The sequence below is a fragment of the Melanerpes formicivorus genome, unplaced genomic scaffold (genome assembly GCF_026170545.1).
Source record: "Melanerpes formicivorus ecotype bairdi unplaced genomic scaffold, bMelFor1.0.p_v2 SCAF_500, whole genome shotgun sequence".
In the NCBI taxonomy this organism is placed as follows: domain Eukaryota; kingdom Metazoa; phylum Chordata; class Aves; order Piciformes; family Picidae; genus Melanerpes; species Melanerpes formicivorus.
The window spans coordinates 47,346-73,414 of record NW_027142852.1 but is presented as its reverse complement, the minus strand read 5'-3'; the positions used below and the strand labels follow the sequence as shown (position 1 = coordinate 73,414).

Sequence of the window (26,069 nt, the reverse complement as noted above, 5' to 3'; positions counted from 1 at the left end):
CCAGGGCTGGGTTGCCAGGCAGGGGCAGTGTGCCAGCTCTCATCTCTGGCCTGCCAGGGGCTGCTTCATCCCTTGCTTGCTGCCTTCACTCCAAGCTCCAGCCCCTGGGGTCAGCTCAGTGAGGGCAGCTCCTTAAATGAGGGCTGTGCTGCTGCTGGGTGCAGAGGAAGCAGGTCCCAGGGGTGCTGAGGGACGAAGGTAGCACTGCAGGAGGGCAGAGCACAGGCCACAGCCCTTCATGGGTTAGGCACAGGCTCCTTGTGCAGGCTGCAGGGAGGGCAGCAGCCCCTTTACCATGCCAGCACTTCCAGCTGCTGCCAGCTGAAGGGTGGCTGATGCCAGGGGGTGTGAGCTGGGGTGAGATTGGGTGGGAGCTGGGGTGGGATGGGGTGGGACAGGTGGCAGCCCCCTTCCCTTAAAGGTCTGGCCTGAAGGTTCCTCAGCAGGAGGAAAAACTTCTTTCCTACAAGGCTGCTGGAGGCCTGCAGCAGGCTGCCCAGAGAGGTTGTGGAGTCTCCTGCTCTGGATCTGACCTGCCCTGGGTCACCCTGCCCTGGCAGGGGCTGGGACTGGGTGATCTCCAGAGGTTCCTGCCAGCTGCTGGGATGCTTTGATTGTGCTTAACACCTGCAGACCCTGGCTGAGCACCGGAGGGGCTCTTAAAGACACCTTGGAGTGGTCTCCTCAGCAGAGCCCAGGTGTACTTCTCCCTCAGCTTCAGCAGGCAGGGTCAGGCCAGCCCCCACGAGCCAGCCGTGGCTGCAGCACTGCAGCCCTGGTGCCTGGGAGCCTTGGTTAGCTGTGAGCTGGAACCTTCTGAGGAGCTGAGCTCAGCCCCCCGCCGGCTGCTCCGGAGCTGCCTCCCACGCAGCCATCCCCTGGGGCTCTGCCTGCACAGCCAGGCTGCTCTGAGCTGCTCCAGGAGGGAGCTGCAGCTGGCAGCAGCCTCTCCCTGCCCTGGGCACCCGCCACTCTCCCAGGGTCACGAGCAGCATGCTGGGGTGGGGTGACCTGGGATGAGCTCTCACCCCCTCCTCCTCCTCTCTGCATGGTCTGAGTGCACTTCTGGGCTGTCTCTTCCTCTGTGGTTCATGAGAGGCTTCCCTCAGTCCCTCTCCAGGCTTTGTGTTGGGCTGAAGATGCTGGGAAGGTCCATTGGACCCTCCTGCAGTGCCCAAGTGGGGCTGGAGATGCTGGGAAGCTCCTGCAGGAGCAGTCTGACACCAGGAGGCAGGGAAGTGTCTTGGCCTTGCTTGCTCTGTGCACAGGGACAGCCCAGCAGGGTGCTGGGCAAGGCCTTGCACCCAAGCCCCCCTGTGCCTGCAGCACTGTGGCAGCTGCCAATGGTGCCCAAGAGGCAGCACCCCCCTGTGAGCCCCCAGCCCTGAGCACCACTTCCCTACAGGGAAGTTCTCCTGGGCTGGGAGCAGACAGTCTGGGGGGGAGGGGGGGTTAACATCCCTCTGCTGTCTGCCAGAGCTGGGGGCTGGATTGGGATGGGGCAGAGGGGCTGGGGAGGGGCTCCAGACATCCTGGGGAGCTGCAGGAGCCAAGAGGCCATCTGCTGGGGCCACATCTCTTGCTGCCTGCGCTGCTGCCAGCAGGGCTCCTGCACATCCTCCCCAAGCCCACAGCAGAGCTGCACAGCACTGCCTCTTAGCAGGATGTTTATGACTAAGTGAATGAAGCTGGGAGCCTGTGGAGCATGAAATTAGGACCAAATGTGACCAAAAAGAGAAAGAAAAGGAAGAGAGAAAAGGTCTAGACAGGAATTGTTCTGCTCCTGGGCCTCCCCATGCTCTGCTCTCCTCCCCCCTGGGCACAGAGCAGAGCTGTTTAAGGCTGCCAGGTGCTCAGCCTCGAGTGTGGGGTGCTGGGAGGGAGGGGCAGAGGGCTTGCTCTGGGGGCAGCGGTGGCTGAGCACAGCTGGACAGAAGCTGTGGCTCTGTCTGACCCTCGCTCGTCCCCCCGGGGCTGGGGGCTGCTTAATTAACTGGGGAGGAAGTGAGGAGCTCCCCAGAGCCCCGCCCGCCAGAGCCCCTCCCACCAGAGCCCTGCCCGCCAGAGCCCCGCCTGCCACAGCCCCGCCCGAGCCCCACCTGCCAGAGCCCTGCCCGCCAGAGCCCCACCTGCCCGAGCCCCGCCTGCCCGAGCCCCGCCCACCAGAGCCCCGCCTGCCAGAGCCCTGCCTTCCCAAGCCCCACCTTCCCGAGCCCCGCCTTCCCCAGCCCCGCCCACCAGAGCCCCGCCTGCCCGAGCCCAGCCCGCCAGAGCCCCGCCTGCCACAGCCCCACCTGCCACAGCCCCGCCTTCCAGAGACCCGCCTGCCCGAGCCCCGCCCGCCAGAGCCCCACCCGCCAGAGCCCCGCCTGCCCGAGCCCCGCCCACCAGAGCCCCACCCGCCAGAGCCCCGCCCGCCCGAGCCCAGCCCGCCAGAGCCCCACCTGCCAGTCCAACCTATCACCCAACACCATCTGATCAACTCAACCATGGTCTGGTTGATTAGTTAGGATAGAATAGAATAGAATAGAATAGAATAGAATAGAATAGAATAGAATAGAATAGAATAGAATAGAATAGAATAGAATTAACCAGGTTGGAAAAGACCTTTGAGATCACCCAGCACCATCTGATCAACTCAACCATGGCACCAAGAGCCTCAGCCAGGCTCTTCCTAAACACCTCCAGGGATGGGGACTCCACCACCTCCCTGGGCAGCACAGCCCCAGGGCCAAGCTCTCTTGCTGTGAAGAATTTCTTCCTCACCTCCAGCCTAAACTTCTCCTGGCACAGCTTGAGACTGTGTCCTCTTGTTCTGGGGCTGCTTGCCTGCCTGGGAGAAGAGACCAACCCCCACCTGGCTACAACCTCCCTGCAGGGAGTTGGAGAGAGCAAGAAGGTCTCCCCTGAGCCTCCTCTTCTCCAGGCTAAGCAACCCCAGCTCCCTCAGCCTCTCCTCCCAGGGCTGTGCTCCAGACCCCTCCCCAGCTCTGTTGCCCTTCTCTGGACACCTTCCAGCAGCTCAGGATCTTTCCTAAGCTGAGCAGCAGCCCAGCTGCAGCAGTAACTCGCTGTGCTCCCTCTTCCAGGCTGTTAATGGAGAGGAGGGCGGATGACAGCCGGGACCGTGGTCATCACAGGTGGAATATTAGCAACTGTCATTTTGCTTTGTATCATCGCTGTCCTCTGCTACTGTAGGCTCCAGGTAAGCCTGGGCTGGGGCTTCAGCCTGCAGGAGAGACCTCAGAGCAGCCTGCCAGTGCCTGTAGGGGGTTGCAGGAGCGCTGGGGAGGGATTTCATACAAGAGCTTGTAGGAATAGGATGAGGGGGGATGGATTGAAGCTGGAAGAGAGGAGATTAAGGATGGAGGTGAGGAAGAAATTCTTGGGAGTGAGGGTGGGGAGAGCCTAGCACAGGCTGCCCAGGGAGGCCATGGATGTCCCCTCCCTGGTGCTTTTCAGGTTGGACTCAGTGATCTTTGAGATCTCTTCCAATCTTGGTGATACTGTGATCCTGTTCAAGGCCAGGCTGGATGAGGTCTTGAGCAAGCTGGGCTGGTGGAGAAGATCCCTGCCCATGGCAGGGGGGGTTGGAACTGGATGACTCTAAAGTCCTTTCCCACCCAAACCATTCTATGAGCTGTAGCCCCAAAGGATGTTGCAGTGGGGGAAGGGAGCCCCCAGGCATCCTGCTGTGCCCTGCCTGCCGTTCCACAGGGCTGGGATTTGAGGAGCTGCCCCTTGGAGGCAGGGTGGGCTGGGATGCCCTTGGGATGCCAGCTGAGGCCTGGCCCTGTGGGGCCATTCCCATTCCACAGAGCCATGGATTGATAGAGTCCCAGAATGGGTTTGGGGCTGGAAAGGACCTCAAGGACCACCCAGTCCCAACCCCTCTGCCACGGGCAGGGACACCTCCCACCAGCCCCAGCTTGCTCAAGACCTCCTCCCAGCTGCAGGGAGGGAGCATCCACAACTTCCCTTCCTGTTTCCCTTTTCCTGTTGCAGTACTACTGCTGCAAGAAGGATGAGTCCGAGGAGGATGAGGAGGAGCCTGACTTCGCCGTGCACTCCCACATCCCCCCGCTGCACTGCAACCGCAACGTAGTGCTGACCAATGGCCCTTCCCTCTACGCCTCCTCCCCCTTCGGCAAGAAAGCCTCCCAGAGCCGGCCCAGCTGCCCCAGCTGTACCCCCTACGAGCCCCCCACCTTCTTCCTGCAGGAGCCCCCCGAGGAGCTGCACAACGGGGGGGACAGGGTGAGCTACAAGGCGGTGAGCCAGGAGGACCTGGAGCTGCCGGTGAGCGTGGGGAACCTGCAGGCGCTCAACCCCAACCGGCTCTCGGCCATGCGCGAAGCCTTCTCCCGCTCCCGCAGCATCAGCACCGATGTGTGAGGCTCGGCCAGCCGGCAGCACCACCTCGCAGCCCCCCCCTGCCCCTGCTGCCGCCGCCCGGGGGGCGTTTAGCAGGGAGCAGAACTCTTTCCAAGCTCTTCCGTCGGGCTCCAAAAGCAACCCCCCCGCCGAAGGTTGTCTCCGCGGGCTGCAGGTAGGGATGAGGTCGATGGCAACAGAAAAGGGCAGCAAAAGAGCAGCCCTGGGCAGAGGAGCAGAGGGGAGGATGGCTGCAGCTGGGACATGACGGGCTTGGGGTCTTTTTTTCCCCCCCTAGCTGCACTTTTTTCTGCCCTTTTCTAAAGTAGGTTTTGATATTGTGAGTCCTTTTGTACGGCCTGAAAGCCTCTCCTCCACCTCCAGCCAGAGCACTGAGCACAAGCAACGAATCCCAGACCCCCCCAGCAGGGTGGGAAGTTGGAAGGGACCTCTGCAGCTCACCCTCTCCCACCCAGGGGCACCCCACAGCAGCTTGCCCAGGAGCACAATGCCCCACCTGGGGCTGGAAGCTCTGCAGAGAAGGAGACTCCACAACCTCCCTGGGCAGCCTGCTCCAGCCCTCCAGCAGCCTCACAGCACAGAACTTTCTCCTCCTGCTCAGGTGGAACCTTCTGGGTTCCAGTTTGTGCCCCTTGCCCCTTGTCCCTGCCCCTGGGCACCACTGAGCAGAATCTGGGCCCATCCTCTTGCCCCCCAGCCTTTAGCTCTTGATGGGAAGTGCTGGCTGCCAGTTGGCTCATGCTGGGTGTGAGGAGCTGTCTGTTGCTGTGTGCTGAGGGCATGCTGCAGCTGAGAGCTCCTGCTCCTAGTCTGCAATGTGCACACACACCCTACCCCCCCACCATGAGCCCAGAGCACCCACAGCCAAGCAGGGCTGCTGTTGTCCACCCTCCCACCATCCCCCTCCATCCTGCAGCCCTGTGTGTGCACATCCCTGCCCTGCATCCCAGCCCTGCATCCCAGCTCTGCATCCCAGCGCTGCATCCCTGCCCTGCATCCCAGCTCTACATCCCAGCTCTGCATCCCAGTGCTGCATCCCACCCCTGCATCCCAGCCCTGCATCCCAGCCACCTCCCTCCTCACATTGGTCATTTATCCATCCCTGGGTGATCCCAGCTGGGCTTAGGCTGAAGCAGGGCAGCACAGCCTGGCCCTGGAGCCCACCGGATGGAGCTGGGCTGGCAGCTTTGCAGACCCCACCACACACCCTGGCTGTGGCAAGAGCACACAGCACAGCCTGGGATGGAGCCATCCACCCAACCACTCTCTGAACAGCCTCCCCCACACCCCCTGCTCCAGCTCCTGCCACATGGGAACCTCTGGTTGAGGCTTGGCCAAGCAAGAGCACGGCCCCCCGTCCCCTGCATGCATCTTCCTCCATGCATTTGTGCTTTCTTTTATTCTTTACAAAAACCCCAAACCCTGGCACTTCCTCCTCATCCAGGACCGTGGCAGAACACTTTGGGCTGAGGCAAAGCCCTTTGTGTGTGCTTGGGTTGGCATTCTGGAGCCATTGCCCACAGCTGGCCCCCAGCCCCACCAGCCCTGCTGGCTGTGGCCGGCGGGCGCCCAGGGCGTCCCTCAGCCCTGGACCTGCTCTGAAGGACCTGTTTGGATAACCCAGCTCTTGGAGAGGCAGAATCACTCACTGGGGATGTGAGGACTCTCTGGTGGCTCCTGCCTGGCTCAGTTCCTCCTCTCTGATCTCGCAGCACTCCCACTTTGCGCTGCACAGCCTCCTCCTTCCCCCACGTCCTGCATTATTCAGGTGAAAAGCATCGTGCTGGACCTGGGGGCTTGGCTGGGGGGCTGGACTGGCTGCCAAGAGCCTCAGGGCTGTGCTCTGGGTCAGTTCTCCTTTCTAAAGACGTGAGGGGAAGCATCATCTGCTCCCCAGCTCCCCAAGACTCTCCAGAGCCCAGCTGGAGCTTTTCCTTTCGGCCTCGAGGGCTCTGAATCCCACAGGCAACCTTTTGAAGTCCAAGTCAAGTCTTTGCAAATGAATATCTTTGACTTTCTTTGGGGCTAGGGGTGGGGGTCTGGTTGGGGGCAGGGGGTGGGGGGTGGGGGGTGACTGGGGTTGGTTTCATACATGTTTAATATTCTGGGCTGGGTGTCTGTGGTGCTGTGGCCCAGGAGCACCATGTCCCTGCTCCAGGGGGGCAGCAGCCACTCAGGCTTTGCTCCTTTGTACAGTTCCCACTGGGGTTTCTTTCCAAGCATCACTCCCTCCTCTCTGCATTCCTTCTGACCCTACTTCTCCCCCCAACCTCTCTTCCCTTCTCCCTTCTGCCTTCTGCCTTCTTTCTCCTTATCCCTTTCCACTTTTCCCTTCTCCCCTTTCCCTTTTCTGTTCTCTTCTCCCTTTCCCCTTTCCTCTTTCCCTTCTCCCTTTCCCCTTTCCCCTTTTCCCTTCTCCCCTTTTCCCTTCTCCCCTTTTCCCTTCTCCCCTTCTCCCTTTCCCCTTTTCCCTTTCCCCTTCTCCCTTTCCCCTTCTCCCCTTTTCCCTTCTCCCTTCTCCCTTTCCCCTTTTCCCTTCTCCCTTCTCCCTTTCCCCTTTTCCCTTCTCCCTTTTCCCTTCTCCCCTTTTCCCTTCTCCTTTTCCCCTTCTCCCCTTTCCCCTTCTCCCTTCTCCCTTTCCCCTTCTCCCCTTTTCCCTTCTCCCCTTCTCCCTTTCCCCTTCTCCCTTCTCCCTTTCCCCTTCTCCCTTCTCCCTTTCCCCTTTCCCCTTTTCACTTCTCTCTTTTCACTTCTCCCTTTTCCTTTCTCCCTTTCCCCTTCTCCCTTTCCCCTTCTCCCTTTTCCCTTCTCCCCTTTTCCCTTCTCCCCTTCTCCCTTTCCCCTTCTCCCTTTCCCCTTCTCCCTTTCCCCTTCTCCCTTTTCCCTTCTCCCCTTCTCCCTTTCCCCTTTTCCCTTCTCCCTTCTCCCTTTTCCCTTCTCCCTTTCCCCTTCTCCCTTTTCCCTTCTCCCCTTTTCCCTTCTCCCTTTCCCCTTCTCCCTTTCCCCTTCTCCCTTCTCCCTTTCCCCTTTCCCCTTTCCCCTTTTCCCTTCTCCCTTTCCCCTTTTCCCTTCTCCCCTTTCCCCTTTTCCCTTCTCCCCTTTCCCTTCCCTTCCCAACACCTAGTTGGCTTCTCCCCAGCCTTCACCTGGTGATCTCTTGTACAGGACTTGGGGAATCACAGAGGGGGGTAAAAAAAGCCAAAAAAAAAGAGAATAAACTCCTTTGCCAGAGGTTTGGAGGCTGCTCTCTGTGTCTCTCTGTCTTCAAACACAGCCTGGGGCTGGGGGAGCAGTCACAGCTGGTTCCCTGCAGCTGAGGGGAGCACACAGCAGGGACTGGGGGGCAGCCATGGGTACAGGGGATGCTAAAGGGCCTCAGTGAGTCATGTCCAGGGAAACAGAGCAGTGACCCCCCTGGGAGCATGGGAAGGCTCTTTCCAAGAGAGATTGGCCATGGGAATGTGCTGCCCAGGGAGGTGGTGGAGTCACCATCCCTGGAGGTGTTTAGGAAGAGCCTGGAGGGGGTGCTTGGTGCCATGGTTGAGTTGATCAGATGGTGTTGGGTGATAGGTTGGGCTCCATGATCTCAAAGGTCTCTTCCAACCTGGTCTGGTCTGGTCTAGTCTAAAGCAGTTCCTAAAGCCACACACACAATCCACTCCCAAAGGGCCCCTGACCCAGAGCAACCATCCTAAAACCCCAAGGAGGCCAACAGCATCCTAGCCTGGATCAGGAATGTTGTGGCCAGCAGGACCTGGGAAGGGATCTTGCCCTGGGAAGGGATTGCACTGTTGAGCACACACCCCTGGGGTCAGTTTTGGGCTCCTCACTGCAAGAAGGACATTGAGGGGGGGGAGCAGGTCCAGAGAAGGGCAACCAAGCTGCGTCTGGAGAACAGGGCTGGGGAGGAGCAGCTGAGGGAACTGGGGGTGTTGAGTGTGGAGAGGAAGCTGAAGGGAGACCTCATTGCCCTCTACAGCTCCCTGAGAGGAGGTTGGTGTGAGGTGGGGGTTGGTCTCTTCTCTCTACTGTCAGGTGATAGAAGGAGAGGAGATGGCCTGAAATTGTGGCAGGGGAGGGTTAGGGAACAAATTCTTCATGGAAAAAAGTGGTCAGGGAGTGGCAGAAGCTGCCCAGGGAGGTGGTGGAGTCCCCATCCCTGGAGATGTGCAAGAAACCTGTGGCCATGACACTTGGGGGCCATGGTTTAGTGGCCAGGGTGGTGTTGGGTTGATGATTGGACTCCCTCTTAGAGGTCTCTTCCAACCCACACCACTTTGTGCTTCACCCCCACTGCTGGGACCTTCCCTTGCCTCTCTCTCCCTGCCTCCACCCTTCCCTCTGGGCTCAGAGCTGTTCCTCTTCCCCCCACCCCGGGCCACCAGCTCCCCAGTTCTGACTCCCTTCTTCCCAGCACCCAAGCTCCCAGGAAAGTGGAGAACAAAGCAAGGTAACCACCATAAATATGACAACTTTATTACAATATCCAGGAGGAGTACAGGTCACTGATTAATGTGGATAGAGCTCACTGTCTGTAAACAAATATATTAAAACCAAACCAAAGGAGAGCATTTCTGGAGCTATAAAGTGCAGTTATGTTTCCATATTATATACAAGATGTCAGCATTAGTGGGGGGGGGATGGGAAAGGGGAAGGGGTTGGGGGTGTAAGGACTATGGAGCTACCACTTGGTTAAGATCAAACCCTCTGAAAAAGAAGGGTTTGAACAAGAAGGGCTCAGGCTCCACTTCCCTCAGCAACCCAAGATGGAAATCAGCTCCCCACCCAGCTCAGGAGAGCACCCCAGGGGCTTGGGGATAAATTAGGAGAGAGGCAACAACCCAACCCACCCCCCCCACGCCCAACACACAGCCTTGGTGAAGGGAGACTTGGCCTTGATGAAGCTCACACCTTCAGAGGGTCACAGAAGGCAGCAGGCTGGAGGGGACCCTCCAAAGCCATCCTGTCCCCCTGCAGTCAGCAGGGACATCCCCAGCTGGAGCAGGCTGCTCAGGACCACAGCAAGTTTGACCTTGAAAGGCTCCAGGGCTGGGGCCTCAGCCTGTGGCAGTATTTCACCACCCACACAGTGATGAGCTCCTTCCTGCTGTCCAACCCAAACCTGCTCCAGCTCCAAACCACTGCCCTCATCCTACCCCCAGGGGCCCTTCCCAACAGCCCCTCCCCAGCCTTCCTGGAGATCCCCTTCACATACTGAAATGCAGCTCTAAGGCCTCCCCTCTCCCCCCCAGAGCCTTTCCCTCAACTCCCCCAGCCTGTCCTCAGAGGAGAGAGGCTCTCCAGCTCTCTGATCATCTTCGTGGCCTCCTCTGGACCCACTCCAGCAGGTCCACGTCCTCGTGCTGGGGGCTCCAGAGCTGGACACAGCACCCCAGGAGAAGTCTCACCAGAGCAGAGTAGAAAATGAAGGAGAAGGCTTTGTGAACCACAAGGAGGAGGGAGAGGGAACTCAAATATCCAGGAGGTTATCTACAAGCTCTGGTAAGGGAGGTGGAGGTGGAACAGGCTGGCAAGGGTGCCAGCAACCTTCCCCTGCAGCAGGGAGGGACAAGGAGAGCAGCCCTGCATTGGTGGGAATGGAAGAAAAGAACAACAACCCCCCCCCAAAAAAACCAACCCCAGAAGATCCTGAACATCAGTCTGTGGGAGCTGTGGTGCTTACTAAATGGTAGAAGGAGCCCTGGGCAGGGGAGGTGCAGGCTGGGGTGCTGGTGGGCACTAGGAGTGGGGAGCACGGCAGGAGCGGCAGCAGGCTTTGCTGTAGTACCAGTGGCTGCACAGGTTGACTTTGATGGCCAAAGCACAGTTGGTTCCTGCCTGGTCTTGGCAGCTGTCATCTGGGGAAGAGAAGGGAGAAGGTGTTGGTACAGGAAAGAGAAAGAAAGGGCAAAGGGCCTGAGGTCCTTTCCCTGTGCACAAAGAGGCTGCAGCTGGCATCTCAGAGAGCCATGGGAGGGGGTGGGTTGGAAGGGACCTTTAAAGGTCATCAAGTCCAACCCCCCTGCAGTCAGCAGGAGCATCCCCAACTAGAGCAGGTTGCTCAGAGCCCCAGACAACCTGACCTGGAATGGTTCCACCTCTATATGTAAGCAGGGCTGGGGTCTCATCACCTTTCGTGTCAAGAATTCCTTCCTTCTCTTTAGCCTGAATCTCCCTCTCCTAGTTTCAAACCAGCAGCCCTTGTCCTGTCAAAACAGGCCCTGCTCAAAAGTTTGGCCCCATGTTTCTCCTTGGCCCCTTTAAACACTGAGAGGCCACCAGAAGGTCTCCCTGAAGCCTTCTCTTGTCCAGAATGAGCAACCCCAACTCTCTCAGCCACCAGGAGGCTCCTCACAAGCACTGCGCCGCATGCTGCAGCCTGCAGAAGAGGTCAGCTGAGGGCAGCCAGCAGGTCCAGAGCTGAGCCAGAGCCAGCCCCCAACTTAGAACAAAATAGAATTAACCAGGTTGAAAGAGACCTTTGAGATCATTAAGTCCAAGCTACCACCCAGCACCATCTGATCAACTCAACCATGGCTCCAAGCACCTCAGCCAGGCTCTTCCTAAACACCTCCAGGAATGGGGACTCCACCACCTCCCTGGGCAGCACATCCCCAGGGCCAATCTCTCTGTCTGGGAAGAATTTCTTCCTCACCTCCAGCCTAAACCTCCCCTGGACTGTGTCCTCTTGTTCTGGTGCTGGGTGCCTGGGAGAAGAGACCAACCCCCACCTGGCTGCAACCTCCCTTCAGGGAGCTGTAGACGGCACCATGGTCTCCCCTGAGCCTCCTCTTCTGCAGGCTAAGCAACCCCAGCTCCCTCAGCCTCTCCTCACAGGGCTTGTGCTCCCTTTTTCATGCTTCCTCTCCCACCCCATCCTTATTCCCAAGCCCTATCACAGGATCAGAACCTCGTGCTCACTACAGCTCCCAGAGGCTAGGAGCCAGCAGATGAGTCAGGTACTGGGGGGGTTACAAATCCTGCAGGCCATGTGGAGACCCAAAAAATCCATCCAAATAATGGCACAGAGGGAACTTCCCCTGACACCAGCTGGAGTCACAGAACCAGCACCCAAATCAAGCTCTCCAAAGCTCCCTTTTTTCTTCTTAAGGCCAGAGGTTGCTTCTTTTAAAGCCTCTGCTCTGTTCAGTGGGTTTGCAGAACCCCAGCAGCTCAGCATGGGGAGGGCTGGAAGGGACCTCTGGGGATCCCCCAGTCCAACCCCCCCTGTTAAAGCAGGGCGCCCACAGCAGGAGCACCATGGCCAGGGGGATGTGGGATCTCTCCAGAGGAGACTCCACAACCTCTCTGGGCAGCCTGCCCCAGGGCTCAGCACCCTCACACCAAACAACTTTCATCTTCATGCTCAGATGGAGCCTCCTGGGCTCCAGTCTGTGCTTGCTGCCCCTTGTCCTGTCCCTGGGCACCACCTGGCCCCAGGTCTTGCTGAGCATTGCTCAGGTCTGCTCTAGGGCTGCTCTTCTCCAGGTTCATCAGCCCCAGGGCTCTCACAGCCTTTGCTCCTCACAGAGCTGCTCCAGGCCCCCCAGCAGATTTTGTAGCCTCCTCTGGACTCTCTCCAACAGTTCCCTGTCCAGGGACCCCAAAACTGGCAGCAGTACTCCAGGTGTGATTAGGGCAGAGCAGAAGGAGAAGAGAACCTCCCTTGCCCTGCTGGCCACACTCTCCTTCGTGCACCCCAGGACACTGCTGTCCTTCTTGGCCACAGCACTGCCCCATGGGGAGCTTCTTGTCCAGCAGCACTCCCAGGTCCCTCACTGCAGAGCTGTGTGCCAGCAGCTCACCCCTGCCCTGCCCTGCTGCACTGCTTACCCCCCCAGGAGCAGCCAGGACACAGTGCCCCATGACCAGGGCACAGAAGGTGACCTCTCCCCCTTTACACCCTCCCTGGGATCACTCTCAGAGTGGGGGCTGTGGAAGCTAAGATGCTGGACAGGGCTGCTCTGGGGTCGGGGAGGGGAAATCAGTGTGAAACCAGAGCTGGAGGGGTGCTGCCAGAGGCAGGGCTCACCTGGGGGCTCGGTGGGGCAGGGCTGAAGGTCACAGGTCTGCTTGCCCACCGGCTTCACCAGGGGGTCACAGCCCCGGACGATGTCCTTGCCTTGGTAGCACTTCACATCCCGCATCCGCACGCCGATGCCGCAGGTCTTTGTGCACTGGGCAAGAGAGAGGAGGGGGGAGGGGAGACCCCTAGCGTCACAGGGCTGAGGTGAGGATCCCCCCCCCGGCGTCACAGAGGTGAGGGGAGACCCCCAGCATGACAGGGGTGAGGGGACACCCCCCTCCAGGGTCAGAGGGGTGGTGTGGGACACACACACACACACAGTGTGACAGGGGTGAGGGAAGACCCCCCCTCCAGGGTCAGAGGGGTGGTGTGGGACACACCCTATCCACTATCACAGGGGTGAGGTGGGAGCTCCCCCACATCAGCATCAAAGGGGTGAGGGGAGACCCCCCCACCATCACAGGGGTGAGGGGGAAGATCCCCCCCCAGAGCCACAAGGGTGAAGGGGGAGACACCCCCCTGCTCCCCCAGCATGACAGGGGTGCCAAGCCAGGATGTGCCAAACCAGCCTGGAGGTGCCAGGGCCAGGAGCTGACCTCTTCCCCCTGGCTGCTTTCTCTGCCTCAGCCCCACACTGCTGGCCTCTTGCTCCATCTTTGCTTCCAGCCCCATCAGCTGCTGCTGCCCAGGGATGTGTGGATGGAGTCCCTCCCTTGGCACTGCCATCCTCCCTCCTCCCTCTGCACACAAACTCAGCCCATAGGCTGCCCCATGGCACACAGGAACCCACCCCCCCACCCCCCTCCCCTCGAAGCAGCAGCCCAAGTGTGGGGCTGGGAGGTCAGCAGCTCTGCACAGCCTGCTGGGGGTTTGCAGAGCTGCTCCAGAGCCTGGCACTCGCTGCTGCTGCCCCTTGGATGCCTTCTCAGGCTGGGATTACAGCAAGGCTGCTCTGGCTAATTATGGGCTGCAAGGAGGGTTTCTGCAAGACTAAACAAAATGAGGAGCCTGGAGCGTGGAGGAGGAGGAGGAGGAGGGTTGTGGTGGGGAGGGCTGGCAGGGAGATCATCACAGCTCCTCACCCACACTTGCTGGGCTCAGACCATGGCTGCTGGATCCCAGCTGCCTGTGTGGAGTACACAGGGTGCTGGGGCAAACTCTGCTCCCAAACCTGCATCCTCCAGCCCCTGCATCCCTCCCCAGCCCCTGCATCCCCAGGGGCAGCCATCCCAAGGGCTCCACACACCCTCAGGCACACTCCCACCAGTGGCTGCAGGGGGGGAATAAAGGAAAGAAAGGAAAGAATAAAAGCCTCAAAGCCAGCCCCAAACACCTCCTCCCCTCATTCCTCTTCTCCCTGAGCACAGCCAGTCCCAGCTGCACCATGGCACAAGCTGTCAGTGCAGGGAAAGGTCCCCCCTGGGCTGTGTCTTCATGGGGAGAGACTGGAGAAGAGGGCTGGTGAGGAGCAGCTGGGAGAACTGGGGGTGTTTAGCCTGGAGAGGAGGAGGCTGAGGGGAGACCTCCCTGAACTCTACAGCTCCCTTGAAAGGAAGCTGGAGCCAGCTGGGGGTTGAGATCTTTTCCCTACTAAGAAGTGATAGGATGAGAGGAAATGGCCTCAGGTTGCACCAGGGGAGGTTGAGGTTGGACAGTAGAAGTGACTTCTTCTCTCTAAGGGTTCTCAAAGACTAAAAGAGGCTCTCCAGGGAGGTGGTTGAATCCCTGGAGGTGCTGAGAAGATGCAGAGATGTGGAGTTGAGGGACATGGCTCAGCCCCAGCCTTGGTAGAGTTAGAGAATGCTTGGGCTGGAGGACCTTAAAGCTCTTTTCCAGCCATAAGATTCCATGACTCTATCATCTCCCCAGGGTGTTTTGCAGGCAATGGGACCCTGGGCCCATGAGGACAGGGTACCACATGCTCAGCACACACACAAGGCCAGACTGAGGAGGAGAGCAGGTTTAGAGGGGAGATTAGGGAGAAATTCTCTCCAGTGAGGGAGGAGAGACACTGGAACAGGTTTCCCAGGGAGGTCATGGGTGCTGAAGGCCAGGCTGGATGAAGCCTTGAGCAGCCTGGGCTGGTGGGAGGTGTCCCTGCCCATGGCAGAGGGGTTGGAGCTGGTTGCTCTTTAAGGTCCCTTCCAACCCAACCTGTTCCATGGGTCTACAAAGGACATCTTTCCCCACTGCTCCTCCCCACGGCTCCCTGCCTGCTCACCTCGGACCAGGGGGTGGTGTACCACTTGAAGCAGGGCCTCTCGAAGCAGGTTGTCTCCTCCACAGGCTTCTTGGCCACGTCGCAGTCGGCAGGGCTGCGAGTCTTGATCTTGCCGTTGACGATCTCCAGGCAGAGCACAATCCTCTTCTTCACGCCCCGGCCGCACGTCGTGTTGCACTGCAGGGGGCGGCAGCAGGGCTGGGCTGGGCTGGGCTGAGACCACCCCCCCCACCACGAGGGGCATCCCTCCTCCGCGACCTCCCACCCCCAAACCCACGCCCAGGGGTCGGGGGAGAGGGGGGGGGCGCTGCACTCACCCGCTCCCAGTCCTGTGCCAGCCAGTGCGAGGGGCAGTTCTTGTCCCCGCAGGGGTGGATGGCCAGGGGCTTGCTCTCCAGGTGGCACTGGGACTCGGGCACCACCCGCCCGTCGCTGGTCTTGCAGTAGACGTGGCGAATCATCCTGCCCTGCCCGCAGCCCCCGCTGCACTGCAACCAACAGAGGCACCTCAGCGCCCGCGGGGGGGCGCCACGGCTCCGTCCTCTGCCCCCCCGGGGGCTCGGCCACCTCCCCAGCCCAACCTTCCCCACATCAGGTTAAAGAGGCTTCAGGCTGCTCCAAGCCTGCCCCAGCCGGGGCTAAGGGGGAGGTGTCCCTGCTCATGGCAGGGCAGAGGTTGGAACTGGATGATGACCTTTAAGGCCCCTTCCAAGCCAAACCATTCTGTGATTGAAGCTTGGGGAGGGGAGATTTAGACTGGAGGGTAGGAAGAAATTCTTGGCAGTGAGGGTGGTGAGACTCTGGGACAGGCTGCCCAAGGAGGTCGTGGCTGCCCCCTCCCTGGAGGTGCTCAGGGCCAGGCTGGGTGAGGCTTTGAGCCTGGGCTGGTGGGAGGTGTGCTCATTGCAGGGGAGTTGAAACTGGATGATCCTGAAGGTCCCTTCCAACCCAAACTATTCTATGGTTGTTGGGGTTTAGCTTAGAATAGCTGGAGGGAAGCTCAGTGCCTCCTTCCCTGGGCAGTCCCACCACAGCCAACACCCCCCTTGGTCCCACCACGCAGGGGCTGGGCACAACTCAGCATCTCATAGGTCAGGCAGGAGTGAGGAGCCCTGGAGTGGCTCAAAGAGAGGTGAAAGCCAAGGGGGGCATGCAGGGGGTTGCAAAGTGCCTGGCAGCTTCTGCCCTGAACAGCAGTGGAGGCAGTGAGGGCTCCTCAGCTCCTTGGTGGAGCTGTGAGGAGTTTGATGTGCTGCTGCTGCTGCCATGGAAACTGCTTATTTTTAGCTGCTGCTAATGTATCAAATCTGGGTAAAAATAGCTGGGGATGAAGGGGGAACTCTTGGAGCAGAACTGTGCAGAAAAGGGGGGAAAAAAGAGAGAAAGAGGAGAAAAAGGGGAAGGGGGAAACAGAGAAAGGGGAAAAAAGGGGAAGGGGAGAAAGAGGAAAAAATGAGAAAGAGAGAAAGAGGAAAAAAAGGGGAAGGGGAGAAAGAGAGAAAGTGGCAAAAAGGGGAAGGGGGAAAGAGAGAAAGAGGCAAAAAGGGGAAGGGGGAAAGAGAGAAAGAGGCAAAAAAGGGGAAGGGGGAAAGAGAGAAAGAGGCAAAAAAGGGGAAGGGGGAAAGAGAGAAAGAGGAAAAATGGGGAAGGGAAGAAAAAGAAAGGGAAAGCGGAAAGAATAAAAGGGAAAAGGGGTTGCCTACAGGTCTGTTGGAGCTGGGAGCTGCTGGGATGGATGAACCCAGTCCAGAACTGCCAGCACCAGAGCCCCCATCGCGGCTGCGGACAGCGCCAGCTGCTGTGGCCAGCCCGGGCGCTGCGCCACCATCCGTCCCCGGGCTCTCACCGGTCCCCAGTCGGAGACGGTCCACTGGCGGTCGCAGGGGGGCCCGGTGCAGTTCTTCTCGGCCAGGGGCCGGGCGCTGGCGTCGCACAGCTTCTCCTCCTCCGAGCAGCGGATGTCCCTCGTCACCACGCTCCGCTCGCCGCACCGCGCCGAGCACTACCGGCAGGAGACAACGGCTGCCATCAGCAGCGCCACCGGGACCGCCTGCCCGGAGCGTCTGGGGACTCTCTTTTAACATGAGCTAGGACAACGTGGAGGCAGCATCCCGCGAGGGGCTCAAAAAAACCCCAAACGTGTGGCCGTGGCACTCTGGGACGTGGTTTAGTGGGCACGGGGACTGATGGTCTTAGAGGGCTTTGCCAACCTGCCTGATCCCGTGGTTCTAAAGGCTCAGAACAGGCACTGCCCAGTGAATAGGTGGCTGTGAAACAGCCCATAGCAAAGCCAACACAACTCACACGGGAGGGGGGAACCTCCTTCCGGGCACCTTGCAGGCTGAAGAGGCTGCCAAGCAATTAGCGGTGGGAAGATCCCAGCCGTGGACCGAGATCTTGGCTGTCAATGCCAACACCTCATGAGGAGCCAAAGGCTGGGAGGGACTTAGGGTGAGTGAGGACCTGAAAGGGATCCAAAGCTTCATTTTGGGGGGTGGGAAAAAAAGTTGATGGTGTGTTTTGGGGGCAGGGGCGCACGGCAGGGGCAGGGGCGCACGGCAGGGGCAGGGGCGCACGGCAGTCCATGTGCAATGGGCTACAGCTGCTGTCCTATGTGGCAGAGCCTGTGATAAGTTTCACTCCACCAACACAACTTCAGAACACGGCTGAGTGGTCACAGAGGGGCTGGGTTGATAGCTGGACTGACCCTTAGAGATCTCTCCCAAGCTTCACACCTCCGCGGCGGGAGCGGAGAAGCGGAGCCCCTGCGCGCTTTACCCTCAGAGCCGCCAGGCTGGCCGGCCGGCGGCCCCTTGGGGACTTACCTCTGACCACTCTGACATCTCCCACTGGGGCCCACAGGCTGGGTTCTTGCAGACCTTGCGCTCGTCGGGCCGGGCGATGTCTGCGGACTCGCAGAGGTCGCTGTAGACGGAGCTGTCGAAGCCCGGGGAGATCATCTTCCAGCAGCGCACGATGCGGAACTGGTAGCCCTCCCCGCACGTCCGCGAGCACTCGCTCCAGCTGCTGGTCTCCCACCTGTGCAGGCACCAGAGGATGGCCGTGGGGCACGGCTGCACCGGGGCTGGAGCAGCAGCCCGTGGGTAACACCCTGCCTGCCGCCAGCTGGAGGGAGATGGCTGCGGGAGGAGCGGGCCGCAAGTCGGCTGCCACGGGAGAGGTCTTCCCATGGGATGGGAGCTCTTAACCCGTGGGGGTTTCACCCAGCAGATGTGGTGCCCACAGTGGGTGCTGAAGCCAGACTGCAGAGGCAAAGGAGGTGCTGGCACTAGTGCCCTGACTGCTAAGGGTTTGTCACCCACTGCCCAGCTGCAGCCCCACCAGCACATCTCTTGGCCAAGCTTTCTTTTCAGCCTGAGGAGGAGCCAAGCATCCATCACACCCTGCAAATCCCAGCAATAAATGTCCCACAAAGGTGTCTGAGCCCTGGTGGGGCAGGTGCTCATGGACCAGCACCACTCTAGCTCTGCTCAGGACACCAGCCAGGCTGGAAGAGCTGGGATCTGCTCCAAGGCTGACCCTTACTGCCCCAAAAGGGGAGCAGCTTCTAAACCATGGGGAAAGAGAGCAGCTGTCAAGGTTCCTGCTGGACACTCACAGGATGGTGAGTGAAGAATGAGCTAAAAATGTAAATGGATCAGATTTCACATTCTCTGCTGTGGAGAGACAGGGAGCTACTGGAGAGACTCCAGAGGAGCTGAGGGGGCTGCAGCATCTCTGTGAGGAGGAAAGGCTGAGAGCCCTGAAGCTGATGAACCTGGAGAAGAGCAGCCCCAGAGGGGATCTGAGCAATGATAAGCAAGACCTGAAGGGTAGGGGGCAAGAGGATGGGACCAGGCTCTTCTCAGTGGTGCCCAGGGACAGGACAAGGGGCAATGGGCACAAACTGGAACCTAGGAGGTTCCATCTGAACAGGAGAAGAAACTTGTTTGGTGTGAGGCTGCTGGAGGCCTGGAGCAGGCTGCCCAGAGAGGTTGTGGAGTCTCCTTGTGCTAAATTCCTAGAGTGGTTTGTATTGGAGGGACCTTTTAAGTTCACCCAGCCCAACCCTCCTGCAGTCAGCAGCAACCTCTGCAACTAGAGCAGTTGCTCAGAGCCCCAGCAACCTGACCTGGAGTGCTCCCATCCCCATCCTCACACTTTTCTTGCCCCAGTTGCAGCCTGCCCTGGCTTTCAGCCTTACCATGCAAAGTTCAATGAGATCTTAGACTGCCAAAGTTCTCCTTCACAGCTACCCAAGGGAAAAGCAAACACTCTCCAGGGACCAGGCACCATTCCTGGTCCCTGGCATCACTCCAGCCTTGCTTTGCACTGCAGACAAGTGACAGGATTGCAGGACATGCACCAGGCAGCTTTTCTTCTCCTTTCATCCTGTCCCTAAGTCTGACACCATCAGAGTCCTCCCCTCTCTGATGGACACTGCTCTGTCCTACCCATAACTGCTGCTCCTTGCAAACCCTCCAAGCAGCTCACGTTCCAAACCAGCAGGGAGCTGCCCCAAGCCACACAGCCTGGCTCTGGCCTGCAGTCCTGCTTTGGGATAGAGCCACAGCAGAAGGGAAACCTTCTGAAGGACTTCCAGCACCACATCAGAAGGAAAAGGCCTTTGGAAGGACTTCCAGCACAGATTGCCCTCTGAACCATCTCTTGCCTTGCCACAAGCAAACCTCAGGGCTGTTTAGGATGCTGGAGGAGGCAGGAGGCTGGACCCATGGCATGGCTTGCAAGCCCAGTGCCCTCCAGCCAGCTCACACACATTCCTCCACGTCCTGGCCGTGGTTTGAAGCTGGGCTTGACCTCGATGGGACCCCCTGGGCACAAACCCTGCCAGGATTTATGGAAGTGCCATGGCTTAAGGCTCCTGCATTTAAGAACTGTGGAGCATAACCCAAGAGAGGAGGTTTTAACCTGGCAGCTTGAGTTGAAGCCCTCTGAAGGAAGCTCCTGCTGCACCCTGGGCAGACACAGCTAGAGGAGGAGGGGCGAAGGTGCTACGGCCTCATCCCTACTGCCTCCCCCCCAACAAATCCACACCAGCCCCCTCCCCACAAGACATCCACAGCAGAGCAAGCCCTGGTGAGGTGGTACCTTGGCTGGCACTCTCTCCCAGCACAGAACTCATGGATGGGCTCGGGGCGGGTCATGGCATCACAGTAGGTATCATCCACTTCGATCCCATCATAGCGAACACACATCGCATATGTGGACATCACTCCTGGTGTCAAAGAGAACAACACACACACAACAGAGGCTGCTTGCTATATTGGGACATCCCAACCCTTTGCTCTCCCCCTTTTTGGTTTGGGGTTGGGTGGGGTTTTTAAGCTATATATTATTTCCACCCCTCCCACCCCCCCTAAAGCTTCCTCCCGACAGAAAGCAGCAAAGCCAAACTCTCTGGCCCCTGGGACAGATCCTGCCAGCAAGGGAGGATCGTGGTGGCCACCCAGCCAACGTGGGCAGTGTGGCTGAGTTTGGCTGGCTCTGAAGGTGGGCATGGCCACCCCTGCCAGGGCTTGTCACCAAGATTAATGTGTGACTAACACCTTGGATAGGGAACACTCAGGGCAACGAGGCTGCTCAGCAGCTCCCTCCACCTCACAGCCAGCAGGGTGGGAAGCACAGAAAATGGTCCCCAAGCCTCTCCATCCACCCTTTCTCTCTCTCTCTAGTCACTACACCTCATTTATGCCCAGGTGTCCCCCAACTGCAGGCACTTGGGGCCAAGGAAGAGCTCTCCTGGGGGGCTTTGCAAGGAGGCAGCTACCCCTCCTGCTCCCCCACCTCATGCAGGCAGAGCCAATGTTGTCACACCCAGACCTTTTCCCTTACAGCCTGCTGTGCCAGAGTAAGTGTTCTCAAGCTCATTCTGGGAGCTGGCTGGGGCCCAGGAGGCTGCTCTGGCTACAGGTAAGAGGAATTGCAGCTCTCAAGAACATGGCTTCCATGGAACTCAAACCCCTCCACTGGAATAGAGAGCTCCAGCTCGAGCCATGCTTCAGCTCCCCTCTGCTGTGGCATTCAGAAAAGGCAAGAGGAAAGGAGAAGTTTAAGTCAAACCTCTCCCAGCAGGGCAAAGCAGCCTGGCCAAGGGGGGAAAATTGTTCAGAGGGGGTCAAAGAAGTTCAAAACCATCCCAGAACATGTGGCCAGGGAAAGGGACAGCTTGGGAAGCTCCTGCTGCTGGCAAGCTGCAGGTTTGTCTCTGCTGGACAACAGCAAATGCTTAAAACCCTCAAATCCTCCCATTTGTTCATTTAGGAGAGGTGCCTTCAATTGCAGCTCCTCTCTCCTCCTTTTCCCCCTTCTTTCTAACTCCAGAAGCACCACAGGGGCTGGAGTATTTCAGGCATGGTGCAGGAAAAACTCGACCCACACTCAGGCTTCACCAAGTGATGGGCTTGCAGGGACCAAGGGCTAAAGGAGGAGAGACACCAGGTGGCTTGAAGCTGCCCCAGGGACCAAAAAAAAAGGGGGAATTGCAGCAAAATGAAGAGAGGCTCAGGTCTGACATCCCTGGCATCTACCTTGCTGCTCCAGATTTCCACCCTCGCAGTCGAGATCAGGCTCCAGGGTGGAAGGAGTGGGAGCAACAACAAAGCTCAAAGAGCCAACTGCTGCTTTGCTTCCTGCCAGAGCTGAACAATCTTCAAGATCTCACTCTGTGGGGAGGCAGCTGAGCTTTTTCAACCCCCCTCTGAACAGCCAAAAAGGGGAAGGAGGCAAAAAAAAAACAACCCTAAACAGAGGCACTTGGCTCTAGTATGAGATGGTAGAACAAGAGGCAATGGCCTCAAGTTGTGCCAGGGGAGGTTTAGGTTGGACATGAGGAACAATTTCTTAGTGGAAAGGGTGGTCAGGGATTGGCACAGGCTGCCCAGGGAAGTGGTGGAGTCCCCATGCCTGGAGGTGCTCAAGAGACCTGTGGCCATGGTTAGACTGGATGAGCTCAGAGGGCTTTTTCCAACCAAAACAGTTCTATGATTCTGTGCTGCAGCTCAGCAGAGGCTTGGGGACCCTGCTGAGCCCCAGCTCATCCCCACTGGGCTGGGAAGCAAAGGGGGTGCCCAGAGCACTCTGAAGGGAAGGTGGTTTGCAGGAGCATTGAAGAGCCAGTCCCCAATGCACCCGTGAGGTCAGCATGCCTTGCACGTTCCCAGCCCCCTCTGCATAGAATCAATGAGGCTGGAAAAGACCTCAAAGGTCATCAAGTCCAAGCTGTCACCCAACACCTCCTGACAGCTAAACCATGGCTCCAAGTGCCACATCCAATCCCCTCCTGGGCACCTCCAGGGATGGGGACTCCACCACCTCCCTGGGCAGCACATTCCAATAGCTAACAACTCTCTCTGGGAAGAACTTTCTCCTCACCTCAAACCTAAACCTCCCCTGGCACAGCTTGAGACTGTGTCCTCTTGTTTTGGTGCTGCTTGCCTGGGAGAAGAGCCCAACCCCCACCTGGCTACAACCTCCTTTCAGGGAGTTGTAGAGAGCAAGAAGGTCTCCCCTGAGCCTCCTCTTCTCCAGGCTAAGCAACCCCAACTCCCTCAGCCTCCCCTCCCAGGGCTGTGCTCCAGACCTCTCCCCAGCCTCGTTGCCCTGCAGATCTGGGGTGTGTGGGGGGGGGACAACACTAAACCACCTCCAGAGGCCACAACCTCCCCTAGACCTCACCAGGTTCCTTCCCATCCCTACCAGACATAAAAGTGACTCACAACACCAGGTGATTTTCAGCAGCGGTGCAGAACTGGGCCGCTCCTTATAACTACCTGTGGTGCATGTAGAGCTGCAGGGTTCATGGGAGGAAAGCTTCCACCTGTACATGTCAGCAGCACTCACACCTTGGCCCTTTCTTAACAACTTCAATCTGTTTCTAGCGGTAAGTAAGCAAAGGGAACGGAAACCAAGACACAGAACACAAAACACCAAACAAAACAAAAAGCAAACCAAACAAAACAAAAACCAAACAAAACACAAAACCAAAAGGAAAACAACAACAAAACAAATGAAAACAAAAGAAGAGGAGAGAAAAGGGAGAGGAGAAAGGAACAAAACAAAACAAGAAGGCATTTACAAGGCGAGCGGTGGTGAGAGGCCGCGTCAGGCACGCACACAGCAGGCTGCAGGTCGGGTTTGGGTTGAGGTGGGGAGGAGGGTGGAGGGGAAAAAAGGGATGGGCTTGGTTTGGTTGGTTTTTTTTTTGTTTGCATGATTTAGGGTGGATTTTTACTGATTGAAAAGAACTTTGTGGTGTGGTTTTGGTTTTTTTTGGGGGGTGGGGGGAGGAGGTGGGAGGGGGGAGGTCTTTTTCTGTTTGGTTTCTTTTAATGGATTGCACAACATACCTGTCCTGAGCCCCAAGTAGAATTCCCCAGCCCGGTTTAGAGGCAGAGCTTCCACTGTCTAGAAATAGAGAGAATGGGATAAAAACACCCACAAAGTAGAAAACAGTGCAGAATTTAAACCAATATATATATATATATAGCTTAAAAGGTTGCATTTCTTTGGGGGTCCTGCTCAGACACACCTGGCCCTTGGCAGACAGTGACTGAAGGTGCAGTATCTCCCTACCCCTTGCCTCGCCAGGAGGCAGCTTGCTCGAGGCGGTTGAGCAGTTTGGGGGTTGGTTGGTTGGTTTGGGATGTGTTTTTTTTTCAGGGGGAAGGCTCCAATCTCAGCATCTCACTCCAGCCCTGTGGCACAGGAGCTGAGGTTGGCTCCTCAGGGCGCCCTTTGCTCTCAGGCACCAGGGCATGCCCAGCTTGCCTTTGCCGCTCTGCCTCTGGTTGGGTGGCTCGGGGGAAGGTGACGGTTTTGCGTCTCCCCTGCTCCACGCTGCCCACGGGGGGTGGTGGGGAAAGGAGGATCAGGGTCGAGCCTGGTGTGTTGAAAAACGGTTTTGGCAAGCCAAGAAGAAGAGCTTCTCCCAGTTCAGGTTGCCACCCTGCCTGCTGTCAGGTGAGAGGACACCAGGGATACTGCACCTTTACGACAAAAGGCTTCGGCTCTCTCCTCGTCCCTTTGCCCTCGACACAGCTACACTGCAACAAGCCTCCAGAGTTGGATCCTGCCCTCCACTTGGCTCTGGCCTGGCAAGGTGTGCAGCTGGTATGATTTCTAGGCAGCAGAAGCTCTGAAATTGCCCTTATTTAGTTGGAGAGGGGAAGGATAAACGTCCCAGCCCAGCCCTATCCAATCAAGCTTTGTGGAGAACCCAGCTGTTTCCTTTCCCACCCACCCTTGGCCTCCCCCAGCCTCCAGAAGGCTGGAAAGCAACCACCACCACCTCCTTTTCCCTGCTGATTTTGCCTCTGTCAGTTTGGCAAGTGGTCACTTCCTGCATTTTGCAGTGGAAGCAGAATGAATGTGCCTGTTTGGTCGGGGGAGGGGGGCAGGGGAGGGAAAACAAACCACCTCAGCTCCCTGTTCAGAGAGGAGTTTGTATCTTGCCCAGCTCTGCCTGGGCACCCACAGCAGCCCCCCCTTGAAGCCAGCCCTGGGTGCTGCCCTTTGCCACCCAGCCAGAAGAGGACTCACAAGATGACAGTTTTCAGTCAGATCCATTAAACCATGGTCAGCAGCTGCCTGCTTGTTTGGGCTTGAGTTAGCCTGGGGAATGGGACAGATCCTCAGCCTGCAGCCTGCTCCAAAGTTTTCCCCATCATCACCAGGACCTGGTCTCCCTTGGAAGGGGAATATAAATCTCCCACATAAGCTTCAGACCACATCTGAGGACAGAAGGCTTTCACCAGTGCCTCTTTAATGTACCTGAGCCCAAATGGAGAGCTTTATCTATGTGTAAGGAGGACTCAGGGACGAATTTCTTCCCAGATAAAGCAGGCATTTGGTCACAGGGCAGTGTTCAGCCCTCTTGCCACTGCAAAGAACAAAACTGTCATTTTGTTCCCCTCTCTCAAAGCCAAACAGCAGCACTTTGGCCCTCAGAGCTGCTGGGCTTTGCTCCTGGCTTTTTGATTTCCCCCCTCCTCCCCCAACCTTTTTGTTATGAGTTTTATTCTCAGCTGAAGTCTTTTCTTCCCTGCCTGCACCTGGCTTCTGCTTTTCAAGCACCATCCACCTAAACCCCCCACCCCAGTTCCTCACCCCCAGCTTCCCCAAAAATCACCCCCACAGCAGAAGAGGAACCCTAACAAGTGCACAGGGACACCACAGAGGAGGACAAAGGGTGACAGGCCCAGACTTGAACAGAAGCAGCTCCATCTGAACGTGGAACTTCTTTCCTTTGAGGGTGCTGGAGCTCTGCAGCAGGCTGCCCAGAGAGGTGATGGAGTCTCCATCTCTGGAGAGGTTCCAAATCCACCTGGATGTGTTCCTGTGTGACCTCCCCTAGGTGAACCTGGCTTGGCTTCAAGGATCTCCAGAGGTCCCTTCCAACCCTGCACCATTCTGTGGCTGTGTCCCTGGGATCACCTTTCTGGGGTTTGTTTTAAGCCACATGGGGAACTCGTGGCTCCTGCTGCAGGATCGTCCCTGACCACACAGCATGGCATGGGATGAAGCAGGAAGGCTGCTTGGACCTGCCCTAGCATGCCACAGAAAGGTTTTAACTGCTGCAGGGGAGGGAAAATCAGCACTGTGTCCCCAGCATGGCCCAAGAGCCACCCACCCAAACCCATCCCAGCAGGGTTTGTCCCCAGAGAGGGACTAGAACACAGCTGGCTGGTGCAGAGTGCTCCTGCAGCTGGAGAGCTCCATCCACACTCACTGAGGACTACCACAGTTCAGAGAGACAGAAGATGCTCCACCTCTAACCACCACTGCCCCACGTGTACAGGCTGGCTGGTGACAGTCAGCAAAGGGGCACTGACAGGGCAAGACAAAGGAGCAGAAAGCCAACCTCCATCCCAAAATGAGCCTGGGAAGGAGTTAGGAGGTCTCAGATGCAAAGTCCTGCCCAGAGCCAGGCTGGCCTCAGTAAGAGACTGAGCCCCACAGAGCCTTGCACCATTTAGTTTTGCTCATGGCCCTGGAGGGAGAGTCACCACCCTGCCCCATGCCCAGGGCAAGAGGCTTCTCCCTTGTGCCCTTTCCTCCAGTGAAGCTTCTGGCTGTACCTCTCCACCTCCCTTCCTCCTGGAGGAGCAAGTCCTGTCCCCAGTGCTCTCCACATGCCTCATGTTCCACCACCCAGGCTCACCAAGCCCACACCCTGCTGCCAGGATGGGCTTTGTGCTACTGAGCTGGGTGCCAGCAGGAGCTTCAACCTTGGCCTTGTTAACCTGAGCTGGGGCTCCCCATCCAGAATTCCCACCCAGGAGAGACAGTTCAGTGTTAGGACTGGAACTGGGCTTGAAACTTTTGCCAGGAAAGGTTGGAGCAGATGATCCTTGAGGTCCCTTCCACCCTGGGATGTGATGATTCTATGATCACAAACACAAAGCTGGA

At 58.1% G+C, this 26,069-nt stretch overlaps 2 protein-coding genes across 9 annotated transcripts in view; one reads left to right on the top strand and one right to left on the bottom strand.

Moving 5' to 3' along the window:
• FAM163B (family with sequence similarity 163 member B) overlaps positions 1 to 7,347 on the top strand; it is a 28,929-nt gene extending 21,582 nt beyond the window's left edge. For both annotated transcript variants that reach the window (XM_068170664.1, XM_068170665.1), the window contains exons 2-3: positions 3,090 to 3,205; positions 4,006 to 7,347. In XM_068170664.1, coding sequence (XP_068026765.1) covers positions 3,113 to 3,205; positions 4,006 to 4,395 — 483 coding nt within the window. In that variant the 5' untranslated portion in view covers positions 3,090 to 3,112 and the 3' untranslated portion in view covers positions 4,396 to 7,347. The remainder of the gene's footprint in view (positions 1 to 3,089; positions 3,206 to 4,005) is intronic.
• A 1,506-nt stretch (positions 7,348 to 8,853) lies between these two features.
• Positions 8,854 to 26,069, bottom strand: part of ADAMTSL2 (ADAMTS like 2) — a 36,336-nt gene continuing 19,120 nt past the window's right edge. For 6 of the 7 annotated variants that reach the window (XM_068170657.1, XM_068170659.1, XM_068170660.1 and 3 more), the window contains 8 exons: positions 22,433 to 22,536; positions 19,752 to 19,878; positions 17,468 to 17,681; positions 16,489 to 16,644; positions 14,960 to 15,130; positions 14,643 to 14,819; positions 12,428 to 12,572; positions 8,854 to 10,253 (listed from right to left, as the gene is read on the bottom strand). In XM_068170657.1, the coding sequence (XP_068026758.1) occupies positions 10,135 to 10,253; positions 12,428 to 12,572; positions 14,643 to 14,819; positions 14,960 to 15,130; positions 16,489 to 16,644; positions 17,468 to 17,681; positions 19,752 to 19,878; positions 22,433 to 22,536 (1,213 nt within the window). In that variant the 3' untranslated portion in view covers positions 8,854 to 10,134. The remainder of the gene's footprint in view (positions 10,254 to 12,427; positions 12,573 to 14,642; positions 14,820 to 14,959; positions 15,131 to 16,488; positions 16,645 to 17,467; positions 17,682 to 19,751; positions 19,879 to 22,432; positions 22,537 to 26,069) is intronic. The other variant, XR_010992633.1, reaches the window with a different exon arrangement.